The sequence below is a fragment of the Camelina sativa genome, chromosome 17, assembly GCF_000633955.1.
Source record: "Camelina sativa cultivar DH55 chromosome 17, Cs, whole genome shotgun sequence".
NCBI lineage: Eukaryota > Viridiplantae > Streptophyta > Magnoliopsida > Brassicales > Brassicaceae > Camelina > Camelina sativa.
The window spans coordinates 16,372,304-16,385,085 of record NC_025701.1 but is presented as its reverse complement, the minus strand read 5'-3'; the positions used below and the strand labels follow the sequence as shown (position 1 = coordinate 16,385,085).

At 35.5% G+C, this 12,782-nt stretch overlaps 2 protein-coding genes across 2 annotated transcripts; both read right to left on the bottom strand.

Moving 5' to 3' along the window:
* LOC104759540 (putative F-box protein At5g42430) lies at positions 1,171–1,692 on the bottom strand. Its single transcript, XM_010482448.1, has one exon. It carries the CDS (start codon positions 1,690–1,692, stop codon positions 1,171–1,173), a length of 522 nt encoding a protein of 173 aa, XP_010480750.1.
* LOC104757406 (pre-mRNA-splicing factor SPF27 homolog) lies at positions 7,892–9,203 on the bottom strand. Its single transcript, XM_010480143.1, has 3 exons — positions 8,831–9,203; positions 8,644–8,727; positions 7,892–8,347 (listed from the first exon to the last, which is right to left on the bottom strand). The coding sequence occupies exons 1-3, from the start codon at positions 8,953–8,955 to the stop codon at positions 8,284–8,286; spliced, it is 273 nt and encodes a 90-aa protein (XP_010478445.1). The 5' UTR covers positions 8,956–9,203; the 3' UTR covers positions 7,892–8,283.

Sequence of the window (12,782 nt, the reverse complement as noted above, 5' to 3'; positions counted from 1 at the left end):
TAGAGAGCTTTTTTAGGGAACCATCAGTTTTTTAAACATATATAAGTTGATATTAATGATTTAGAACTGAAGCGAGATGGACTTACGATCGATTCCCTGCAAAAGTTTTGTAAGCTATTCAGTACATTACATAAGCTAGATTTGATTCGTACAACGTCTATAAGTATTTAAAGCAGGTGAATACATAGCACAAATTGGCCCTTCATCATCATCTCTCATTGTCTTNAGAGGAGAGTAGTGAAGAAGATTGTGTTGACGATGAGGTCATTAAGGAAACAGAGAATCCTAGAGAATATTCGACTGCTCAAGTCACGGTAAGGNATCTCTTCACGGCTTCTTCTCACATGATGATAATTTCTAGATGACGCAGGTGTGATCCAGTGTTTAAGCTTCTGTTCTGGTGGGTTTAAAGGTGTTGTGCTCCAAGTATTAAACTGAAGATCCTCCACATGGTCAACAAAGACGCATACTGCAGGAGACTGATGCCAAATATTATTNCGAAGAACCTTGGGATTTTAGTGAGGCAAAAGGAGAAAAACATTGGATCGAAGCTTGTGAAGAAGAGATAGGATCCATAACAAAGAACAATACTTGGTTTTTGAGTNTGGATTTCCACACTAAGAAGATGGTTCCTTTCGAGATTAAGGTAGAAAATATAAAAAGGTCTATATGCTTCATCATTCGCCAAAACAATGTCACCTGAAGCAGTCACCCCAGCAACAGAAACCTTAACAAGTTTATCGGACTCGACCATTCCTGTTTCTCTAGATCCTCTTGAACCCACATACTTAATCTGAGGAAAAATCCCTGGTTGGGATAGCTCCATCGNTTGCACGCATCGAAACAATCCGTTTCATTCTTGCATTAGCGGCTTCAAATGACTGNAACCTAATTTACCCTTATAATTTATCAATCTAGTACACAAATCGTCATATTTGACGCCGCCTCTTAGAGTTTGAAACTTAAACTTCTCAGACCTAACATCGAAGCAACCTAAAAGATGCAATCGATTCTCATAGTCGTAAGCTACGTAATACAACATTCCATTGATGCATACCCCTCCATTCCTATCAACCGTCGTGAAGGGGCATTCGATCTCCCCCCATCTCTCTTTTTCACTTCCTAATGTTAGAACATAGTGGGCCATTTTATGGTCAACCCTATTGTACTTCATGGACAGTACCTTGAATTTCCCCCAATTGGATCAAACCCTAAAAGGCCACCCCAGTCTTTCACATCCTCAGGTCCTAATCTCAATCGAGGCAAGATCGCAAACTGTCCTGTGATAGGGTTACATATGAAACCTTCCCCATACTCATCCATACGTGAATCCTTCGTACTTGGGAAATAGAGCAAACCAGAGGCATTACACCTAGCGAGGCTATGGTCTAAGAAGGAGCACTCGATATGAAAATCGGCTGCTACTACAAGAGACGAAGACTTCCCATAATGGTTCTGAGGCTGAGGCGCCGAGAAGAAGCTCCACTCATGGTGTTGTCGGACCCCAATTAAGAGACGTGGACGAGCCGAGGATTTGGTAAAGAATAACTTGGTGAAATATGGCTTGTGAAGCATGGATCCCCATTGCTTCGACACGCAGCGAAACCTCCCGATTGAGGTTATAGACAATCTGGAGAGTATCTCAAGAATTAAATCATTAGGGATGGAATCTGAGTTTTCTTCTCTATCCATGATCCTTTTGCTTGATCTAATTCGGACGGAGAAATCGCAAATCGCAGAGACTCTGGATTTATATATATGTGGAAACATGTAGTCGGCGCTAAGAAGCTAACCTAAAGCCCTAGAAACATGGGCTTTAACCATCTAAGTAATATATTTACGTTGGAGTGGACACTGTTGTTTCTTTCACCTCAAGCAATATATTTCATTGTTACCAAATCAGTATGCATCAATGTTTCCTGTATTATGGTGATTGGTCCCCGACCCGATCGACATATCCGGTGATTGTGTATTTTGATGTCAGATTTGAGAAGATAAGTTTTATCAAAGCGCCTATGCATGTTGTTTGCTGGGAGGGTGAATATATTCTCATAGAATACAAGGCAAGCTAGCTTCCATTGCAAGGTACCCTTATGCTGTTAATTATAGAATCTATATATGAACTTACTTAGAATTTAAGAACAAGACTAGAAGAATTACTCTCTTCTTATTAAATCTTTAGGAAAAATCTCTCAAAAACCTAAAGCTCTCTTGTTCTCTCAAAACTGACTTATTGGTATACCACACCTTGGCAACTCATTATATAGAGAGATCTCTAGAATAATTTCCTTTTCAAAATAGGCAAACTAACATTATTTAGATGACTCCTAAATAGAAATAATCATATTCCATAACTTGGTAGAATTAAGTTAGCTTGTACCTCAAGCTATCTTCAAGCTTAATCAACATTCTCCCCCTTAAGCTTGAAATCTTTATCTCCAATATCCTTCACACCAATGAGCTCTCTCATTTCACTGAACTTAGTTCTTCCTAGAGCTTTTGTCAAGATATCCGTCTTCTGTGCTTCTCCAGGAACATGTTCAACTTCTACTTGTCCATTCTCCACACACTCACATATGAAATGGTATCTCGTGTGTATGTGTTTACTGCGACCGTGGAAGACAGGGTTTCTGGTGAGAGCAATCGCCGATTGATTGTCAATTCTGATAAGAGTTTTCTCACATTGTGTCTCCGTAATCTCACTGAGAAAGTCCTGTAGCCATATCGCTTGTCTTGCTGCCTCTGTAGCAGCCATAAATTCCGCCTCACATGATGAGAGTGCTACTGTCTCCTGCTTCTGAGAACACCAAGTAATTAAGCTCCCCCCAAGATAAAAAACGTGACTGGTTGTGCTCTTACCATCATCCGGATCCACATTGTGACTGCTGTCGCTATACCCAATTAGCCTCGAATCTCCTGCAGTCTTTCTGTTAAATGTTAGTCCTAATGTAGTGGTTCCTCGAAGATATCTTAAACATCGCTTCATGGCCGCTCCGTGTGACTCTTTTGGACTTTGCATATAACGACTTAGTACTCCTACACAGAATGACAAATCAGGTCTCGTGTGAAGTAGATATCTTAAACAGCCCACAAGTTTCCTATACTTTGTAGCGTCAATGTCCTTCTCCATTGGTGCCTTCGATAACTTCAGTCCTACTTCCATTGGCGTTTGAACAGGATTACAATTCGACATACCAGCCTCTTCTAGTATCTTCAGTGCATAACGCCTTTGGCTCAGAGTTATCCCATCTTGATGCTGACATACTTCGATCCCTAGATAATAAGTCAACTTACCAAGGTCACTCATTTCGAACATAGTCGCCATCTCCTTTTTGAACCCTTTTATGACCTCAACACTTGAACCAGAGATGAACAAGTCATCTACATACACTGCAACTACAAGAACTTCCTGATTCACCTTCTTTCGAGAGACGGAGGGTTCTTTGGAGCACTTCTTGAAGCGTAATTCATTGAGAATCTTATTTAATTTCTCATTCCAAGCTCTTGGATCTTGTCGAAGACCGTACAGAGCTTTGTTGAGTTTGTAGACCTTCTCCTCACTTCCTTCAATAACAAAACCTTCAGGCTGTGCCACATAAACGGTTTCTTTCAACTCTCCGTGAAGAAACGCCGTCTTGACGTCAAAATGGTGAATCTCTCATCCATTCGATGCTGCAAGACTGATGAGAAGACGAATTGCTTCAATCCGTGCTACTGGAGCAAACACATCCTCAAAGTCGATTCCAAGTCTCTGCACATACCCCTTAGCAACGAGTCTGGCCTTGTATTTATTTATGCTGCCATCGGAGTTCTTCTTGAGCTTAAAAATCCACTTCAAGCCTATTGGCTTTGCTCCCAACAGAAGATTAACTAAATTTCAAGTACGGTTCTTCATAATGGACCTAATCTCGTCCTCCCAAGCCAACATCCATTGTTTTGACTCCTGTGCTTCATAAAAATCTCTAGGCTCTTCATCTAGTAGCATCAACAGTTCTTCTCCACAAACTTCAGCAAGTAGTACATAGTCATTGAGATACTTAGGTTTTACGGATGCTCTTTGTGATCTCCTGAGCACCAAATGTGTGTGATCCTGATCACCATCAACCTCTCCCTCTTCGCCATTGTCGCTATCAGTATCAGAAACATTTGTTTCTTCTGTAGTGGTCGTATCGCTTAATGCAGGCTCAAGTTTCCTCTGTTCTTCGTGGTTATGTTCTCTAGCTTGTATACTATGGTTTCCAAATTCTTTACAAAGAATTTTGAACTCTCCTGCCTTGTCTTCCTCTACAATGCTCTGACTCCAGTTCCAACCCTTTGTTTCATCAAAAATAACATCTCGGCTTACTATTATTTTTCGAGAATTTGGGTCATATAAGCGGTAAGCCTTTGACCCTGGTTCCGTACCAAGGTGGACTAACACTCGTGACCTGTCATCTAGTTTTCTTAGGTGTGGAGCCTCTGTTTTGCATATCCTATGCACCCGAACACCCGCAAGTGACTAAGGTTGGGTCTTTTATCACGAAGCATCTCATATGGGGTCTTGTCTCTGAGTGCCCTTGTAGCAACACGATTGAGCAGGTATGTCGAGTGCCTGATTGCCTCTCCCCACATGAAATTAGGAACCTTCATATGTTTGAGAATACTCCGTGTCATCTCCATCATAGTCCTGTTACGCCTCTCAACAACCCCATTCTGTTGGGGAGTGTATGGGGCTGTAAGATGCCTAGTTATTCCTTCATCGGCACAAAACTCATTGAATTCTCTTGACACGAATTCACCTCCACAATCTGTCCTGAACGTTTTAATAAGCTCCTTTGTTTCTTGCTCCACCAAGGTCTTGAACCGTTTAAACTTGTTAAATGCCTCACTCTTTTCTTTCAACAAGGTAGTCCACATGTATCGTGAATAATCATCAATTAACACAAATACATACTTGTTTCCCGCCATCGTATTCGGAGTTATGGGACCACAAAGATCACCGTGTATCAATTCTAGAGGTTTTGTGGCTTGATATGCAGTAGCTTGTGGGAATGCTTGACGTGTTTGCTTGCCAAACAAACAAGAGCCGCAAATCTCTTTCTCCAAGTTGATCTTTGGAACCCCTATAACCAGTTCTCCTTGTATCATAGCCTTCATGGAGCCGAAGTTCAGATGTCCTAAACGAGCGTGCCACCTACTTGTGTCACTTGTTGTTGTAGAAAACAAACACAGTGTATCTTTAATTCCCATGCTTACTTTGTATAAGCGGTTCTTCGACCTGGTTGCCTTGACTAGTAGCTTCCCATCACAGTCTCGCATTATCAGATTATCTCCCTTCATTCGGACATCACAACCTGATTCAGTAGCTTGTCCCAAGCTAATGATGTTACTTTTAAGACCAGGTATAAAGTACACATCAGTCATCGTTCTCGATTCTCCATTCATATCTATGAATTCAATCGTTCCTTTCCCTTTGATATCGATTCGAGAATCATCTCCAAACCTTACTTTACCAGTTATAGTGTCATCAAGCTTTGCAAAGTACCTGCGGTCTCCTGTCATATGATTGCTGGCTCCATTGTCAAGATACCAAGCATCCTCCCCTGAGTTAGTCTCATATTGGCTCGCCACAACCTTATCTTCGTTTAGATTAACAATCTCATGTATCATAAGCTCATCCGCTTCTGCAGTACTTTTATTGTCACTTTCTTGCACTTCCTGCAGTTTAAGGAGGCGATCGGGACAGTTCGATGCAAAGTTCCCTGTTTTGTCACATCGGTAGCAGATCACCCTTGATATGTCACGTCCACCATTGACACGTCCACTGTTAAATCGTCCTCCACGACCCCTTCCTTGTTACTGAACCGTCCTCCACGCCCTCGACCTCTAAAGTCTCCAGATGAGTCGTATTGTGTTTGAGACTCCATGTTTGCAAACATAAGCTTACTCTGTTCATCGTGATCTTCTTCTTCTTCAGCAATACGTTCTTCATAAGTCTTCAAACGACCAATAATATCCTCAAAGCTTGTGTGTTTGAGATCGAGTACTTGTTCTACTGAAGCAACGATATGAATGTATTTTTTTCGTGGAAGACTCTTGAGAAACTTCTTGACAAGCTTAGATTCTTTAATTTCTTCTCCTAAAGCCGCTGATTTGGAGGAGATTTCAGATAACTTGCCAGAGAAATCATCAATTATGTTTGTGTCCTTCATCCTTAACCGATCAAACTCAGCCATTAAATTCTGCAACCTCGCTTCCTTAACTCTTTCTGCGCCTACATGTCTTGTTTTTATGGCCTCCCATACCTTTTTCGCCGTATCCAACTCACCAACTTGTAGAATAAGCGTCTCAGGGATTGATTGGAACAATAGTGCCACCGCCATGTCGTTTTTTTCACTATCATCAGAAGGTTCTTCGATGATATCCCAGACCTTATGCACCCTGAGGAGAATTCTCATCTTCATGGACCAAACTGTGTAATTGGTCGTGGTGAGCATCGGGCACTTGATCGAGGACGAGGAGGAACCACCCTCCTTTACTTTTGCTAGTGCCGTGCTTGATGACTCCGTGATCTCTCCCATGGTATCGCTTCAAAGAAAGCTCTGATACCAAATATAGAATCTATATATGAACTTACTTAGAATTTAATAACAAGACTAGAAGAATTACTCTCTTCTTATTAAATTTTTAGAAAAAATCTCTCAAAAATCTAAAGCTCTCTTGTTCTCTCAAAACTGACTTAATGGTATACCACACCTTGGCAACTCATTATATAGAGAGATCTCTAGAATAATTTCCTTTTCAAAATAGGCAAACTAACATTATTTAGATGACTCCTAAATAGAAATAATCCTATTCTATAACTTGGTAGAATTAAGTTAGCTTGCACCTCAAGCTATCTTCAAGCTTAATCAACATTGATTTCCGCAGTTTTGATTTATGGATACTAGAAGATGTGACGACACATGATTGGTCCAAGCAAACATTTGAGCTTCCTTTCTCCTCAGATAAGAATTATGACTTCCCCGGGGACCAACAAGGCTGGTGAAATCATTTTTGCCCCAAAACTCCTCTCAGATGATGATGAAACAAGTTTAAACTCAAGATGGAAATGCAAGCACAAACGAACTTGTATATATGAAGCTGATGTATATATATATATAGAATCTGATGATGTCTCACCATAGCTGCTTCATTTCAAGATTGCTTTATATATAAATATACCTGTTCACCTACAACATTTAAGCTGATGTATATAATATGATTCATCCTATCCAGAATTTCCTCACATTTTTGTTTTCCCGTTCTTCTGCATTTAATTGATAAGAAGAGTCGAAGATTCGATGGGAACCAAAAAAAAATAAAAATAGAAGCAATCTGGTAAATTCCATGAGAAGTTAAGCTGGGGTATTAAACTTGATATTCTTAGGATTTGGTAGGATTTTAAAATTTTAGAATTCTGAGGTTGTTCAAAAAAAAAAAAAAAAAAAAAAAAATTCTGAAAATTTGTAGAAGATTTGTTTGTGTTTTAGAGTTATTCTATTTAAAAAAAAGGAAAATAAAATGTTATTCTATGAGATTCTATGAGATTTTGTAGTAAACTTTGAATGATTTTAAAATATTTTATAACACCAAAAAAAGAAAACTCTATACCAAACGGTTTGTTCTCATGTTTGTTCTCTCTCCTTGCATCTAGATTGTTTTTTTTAGTCGTCAAAAACTTTTGGCTTGGCATAAAAAAGGTCTGAAACAAAAAACAGAGCATGAAACTTAAAAAAACCGAGCATAAAGCTTAAAAACCAGAGAGCAACACCACAACTCAACAATATAGCTATAACATTTCCAGAGAGCACATCAACCATGCTTTTCCTCGCAAGGTAAGACTGATAACGAGGCCAATTTAGAGGATCTGTTACTGCCTCAATTGCCGCAGCACAATCAGACCATAACTCAATATTCTCCAAGTGTAAATCTTGCAAACTTTGTAAAGCCCAAAGAAAGTTGCAGTCTCGTAATTTTACGTTTCATTGAACAAAAAAAGACACTGAACCACTAGGTTGCAAGTCACTCAATGAGAATTTTCAAAACAGAGAAAAAAAAAAAGACTTTTACGTTTCTAGACAAGAACCAAAACAGAGAAAAGAAAAAAGAACAGCCCATAAACAATAGCCCCCACCGGCAAATTGCAGTACAAAAACAAAATGATCTCCTTTCTCAAACTGTTACGCCTTCCCCTATGATCTTCACTATACTGCAGAAACATCCATGGAAACAATACCAGTATTCAAACCAGTTGTCTATTTCTTAACTCAATTCAACAATACCAGTACTCAAACCAGTATTCTGCTCTTGAGCTAGTCTTTGCATTCTACAAAATAGAGACCAAATAGAGTGTTGAGACCAGAAAGATAGATAAGAGTTGACAAAGAGTGACATTCCTCAACTACACGAAGAGCTTCTTATGTGTCATGGGAACAAAGAAGCTTTAATGCAAAAAGCATTTGAAGAAAAACGCAAAGCAAGACTCGTGTACTAAAAGCCAAAGAAGCACGGTGTTCATCTAGACAATTAACTAAAGACCCTGAACCCTTTTAATTCCAATTTACAGTGTAACGATATACAATTCAATCAATGCTGCTGTCCATTTGGATGTGAACAACAAACCTGGACAAGAATACTTCTAACCGATGGTTGTTCTGTCTCCAAAGTTCAGGGCCATGTTTTGACATCATCTCCAAATTCTCAAGCCTGTGAATTAACAAATCAACAGTTTAAGAAAGCAAAGCAGAAAGTACCATTCGTCAGAAGAGAAAACATGTAATATAGAAAACATTCAGAAATTTTGGCTTACTCGATCATCTTCTGTTGCAATGACCGATGATTCTTCTGAAGATATTGCTCCCATCCCAATTTCTCAGGCTTAGGAGTCACAACCTTTCGTGTCCGTCGCTGCGTGGCGGTGGTATTAGTCCTCATCGCGGCGGAACCAGACCTCCTCGTCACATGACCTAAATCTTGGCCGTGAGATCGACACCGTCTTCTTTTTGACAATTGCTCTCTGCAAAATTCTCAATTTCAAATCTCTGTTGGATTCGATCGATTGCAGGAGGAGAAGTTACGGTTTTGAGAGAGAGAAAGAAACGAGGATCAGGTTCAGATTAGAGTTGTCAGTTGGGTTGTGTTGACTGCTTTTTTTTTTTTTTTTTCTTTTGAAGAAATCCTCTGAAATTCTACCTCATAACATATGATTTTGGTACTTATATTTTTCAACTAAAAAACAAACAAAAGTTTTGTAGAATCATTCAAAATAACATTTTTAAAAGAAGTTGTGATATTTTGAATAACAGTAAATTTTAAGTCAGTTTTATAAATGATTGATTGAATAACAAAAGATTGTAAGTTATTTTAAATGATTTTACATAAATCTAAGTTGAATAACAAGGGATTTTAAAAGATTTTACATAAATCTAAGTTGAATAACAAAAATTTTAAAAATACTCTAAAATCTTGTAAATACGAGTTCAATACCTCCTAAGACAATTACAGATTCTACGCATATCATGTTCAAAGCGCCATACTTTTTCCTTGAAATGGCAAATGCAGACAAAGAGATCCCATTAACCAGAAAAAGAATAAGAATGGGACCAAACTTTAATTAGAAGAGAAAGATGTGGTGGTGATCCCTATCTCTTTTTTTCAATAAAATAAATTGAATGAAAACGTTCAAAGTTCACCTGAAAACTCAAACAAACGGCTTGGAAGAGTCCGCCGACAAAATAGAATCGAATATATGTAAGACTCAAAATTTGAAAGTAACTGAATCAAATTTTAGGAAAGAATATGAGAGTTAGACACTAATTAAATTTTACTCTGCCAAAGCTGATAAATCAGTATGATTGAGAAATCCTTGGGGAATTCTTTGATCCATTGTTGAAAATAAAATGATCATAGTATACATCATCATGAATAAATGAACTGAATATGTACCTAAATGAATATAACCAATAAAGAAGGCATGACATCGTAAAAGTGATTCAAAGTCTCTTTCCTACTTCATAATAATCGCATAACGATATCAAATAAATTTAAGTTGTATAATGAACACTTGCAAAATAAATTTTACTTAAACCATTGTGCGATGGATATATTTTATAAACTGACGGACTCTAATTTTCAACATACACACATACTTAGGATATTTATTGTTTCGTGGAAAATGCATGATTACTTTGTAAGTATTTATAGTTTTTGTGTTTGTGATATATTTTAAACTTCAAATGTGGTATATTTGAGAAATTTCTCTATATAAAAATACCTTAAATATTTATCCCAATCTATTAAAAAAAATCAAAATAAAAATAATTCTACAAATTCCCTTAGATTTCACATTTGTAGTATTTATCTCAATTTTTTAGGGACATTTTTAAGAATATACTAAGTGAGAGTTATTGGTTTAAAATTTGAACAGAATTTTAAAGATTTTAAATGTTATGTAGAATCTGTTGTTATTAGATCAAGATTTTGCTAAAATCTGTTAAAGTTTATTGTTATTTTGTTTGTGATTTGTAAAAAATCATTTAAAATCTTAACAAATTTGGGTTATTGGATTCAGACTTTTATAAAGTAATTAAAAGTTTTGTGTCATTCAATTAAAACAAAAGAATCTAGGATTGTTAATGAGTTCAATTATTATGTTATTGGTTCATGATTTTAAACACTTTCTTTACAAAATAAATTCATGGAAAGTATCACAAAAATACAAGGATTGTTTGAATAATTTTACAAGATTTTATAAAACTAATCAACAAAACACTCTAGCAATCTTTTACAATCTTTCACTTATTGACTTTTAATGATTTTGTTGAACTCTTCAAAAATCTTGATAAATTAGAATCCAATACCATCCCCTATATTTTTAAAGAAATTTCAAAATTACACTCAATATTATAGTTATTTGAAAACTACACATTTTGAAATGAAAATGGACAGATATACTCTTTTTATTAAATATTATTTTAACAATTAAATAAAAAGAATAAAAACAATAAAAACTAAATTTTAATTTCAAAATAATTCAAATTTAAAAATAAATTACTTTTAAAATTATTAAATTCAGAATAAATTATTAATAAATATAAATTATAACCAAAATGTATTTATTGCATTTTAAATAATGATTACATAAATCAATTTTTGACCTTAAAATTTTGAATAAAGAAAAAGAATTTAAATATTTTTGTTGATATTATTTAGATTAAAATTTATTTAAAAATAGATAATTCAAAATTATACAATTTCTAATATATATATGTATATATATCAATGTTTTAGACTTATTTTAATCAATATTGATTTATTTATAATGTTGACTTTTTGTTTTGTTTTGTTTATAATTCGATTTTTTAGTCAACATCATAAAATTTTAAATTTTAAAGACCGTATTTTAAATGTTAGTCGTCCCATCCAAATATGATTTTATTATTGGTTTATTATGTGTCTTTTTTGTGGGGTATCATTGTTTCTGACTTTTTAAGTTCTTTTTTTGGTTTAAAACTTGGTGTTTGAATTATATTCTTATGGGTTTGTGTTGTTTTGTTTATGGGTAAGAACATATAATGGTCAAAAAGACATTTTTCATGGAAAAATAATTAGTATTGATGGCTGCAAGAAAGGTAACTAGCTTCTCTCTCAATACGGTCTGATTTTCTTCTAGCAGCACTTTATATAGAACTCTGAAGTCATCAAGACAGGTATAATTTTTATCTTATATGTTTCATACATCATTTGTCTTCTATAGAGATTGAGATTAATTTGATAGTTGCATATATCTTTCTTATAGAACATAAGCATATAGATATGGTATTTCTGTACCATTACAAAAAAAAAATTATGTCCTGTAAGTCCTTGTTTTCTGTACCATTACAATAACAATACGACTCACTGGAAACTGAACTTTGTTGTTTGGTGATCTCATTGATTCGATTGGTCAGAACCAGACAACAAATACATTGTTGAGATAGTCTCCAAGGTTAGATTATAACCCAAAAAAATATCTTTTAAGTTGTTCTTGATGTTAACTTTATTATGTACCAATTCTTTTGCATTAAAGATCCGAGCACATTACAAACATGAACTCTAGAAGAAAACATGTAACCATCGTGAATAAATGAACTGAATATGTACCTAAATGAATGTAACCAACAAAGAAGGCATGACATCGTAAAAGTGATTCAAAGTCTCTTTCCTACTTCATAATAATCGCATAACGATATCAAATAAATTTAAGCTGCATAATGAACACTTGCAAAATAAATTTTACTTAAACCATTGTGCGATGGATATATTTTATAAACTGACGGAATCTATTTTTCAACATACACACTTACTTAGGATATTTATTGTTTCGTGGAAAAGGCATGATTACTTTGTAAGTATTTATAGTTTTTGTGTTTGTGATATATATATATATACATATATATTTTAAACTTCAAATGTGGTATATTTGAGAAATTTCTCTATATAAAAGTACCTTAAATATTTATCCCAATCTATAAAAAAAAAAATCAAAATAAAAATAATTCTACAAATTCCCCTTTTTTAGATTTTACATTTGTAGTAATTATCTCAAATTTTTATTAAAAAAAGATTTCTAACTTTCAGATTTGTAACACAATACTTCAAATATTTTTATCTCACTCTTAAAAGTAACGGCATTTTTAAAAATTCTTTTTCTCTGCAGACGTGGCAGGTGAAAAAAAAAGGCGATCTAAGTTTGCTAGGGTTCTTTGACTTTGCCCTCACGT

Excerpts from the sequence above, each read along its gene's own strand:
- LOC104759540 (XM_010482448.1), bottom strand. The coding sequence starts at position 1,692 with ATGGATAGAGAAGAAAACTCAGATTCCATCCCTAATGATTTAATTCTT.
- LOC104757406 (XM_010480143.1), bottom strand. The coding sequence starts at position 8,955 with ATGAGGACTAATACCACCGCCACGCAGCGACGGACACGAAAGGTTGTG. Across the intron at positions 8,728-8,830 it reads TTGCAACAGAAGATGATCGA|GCTTGAGAATTTGGAGATGA; the intron begins GTAAGCCAAAAT and ends GTTAATTCACAG. Across the intron at positions 8,348-8,643 it reads TTAGAAGTATTCTTGTCCAG|AATGCAAAGACTAGCTCAAG; the intron begins GTTTGTTGTTCA and ends TCTATTTTGTAG.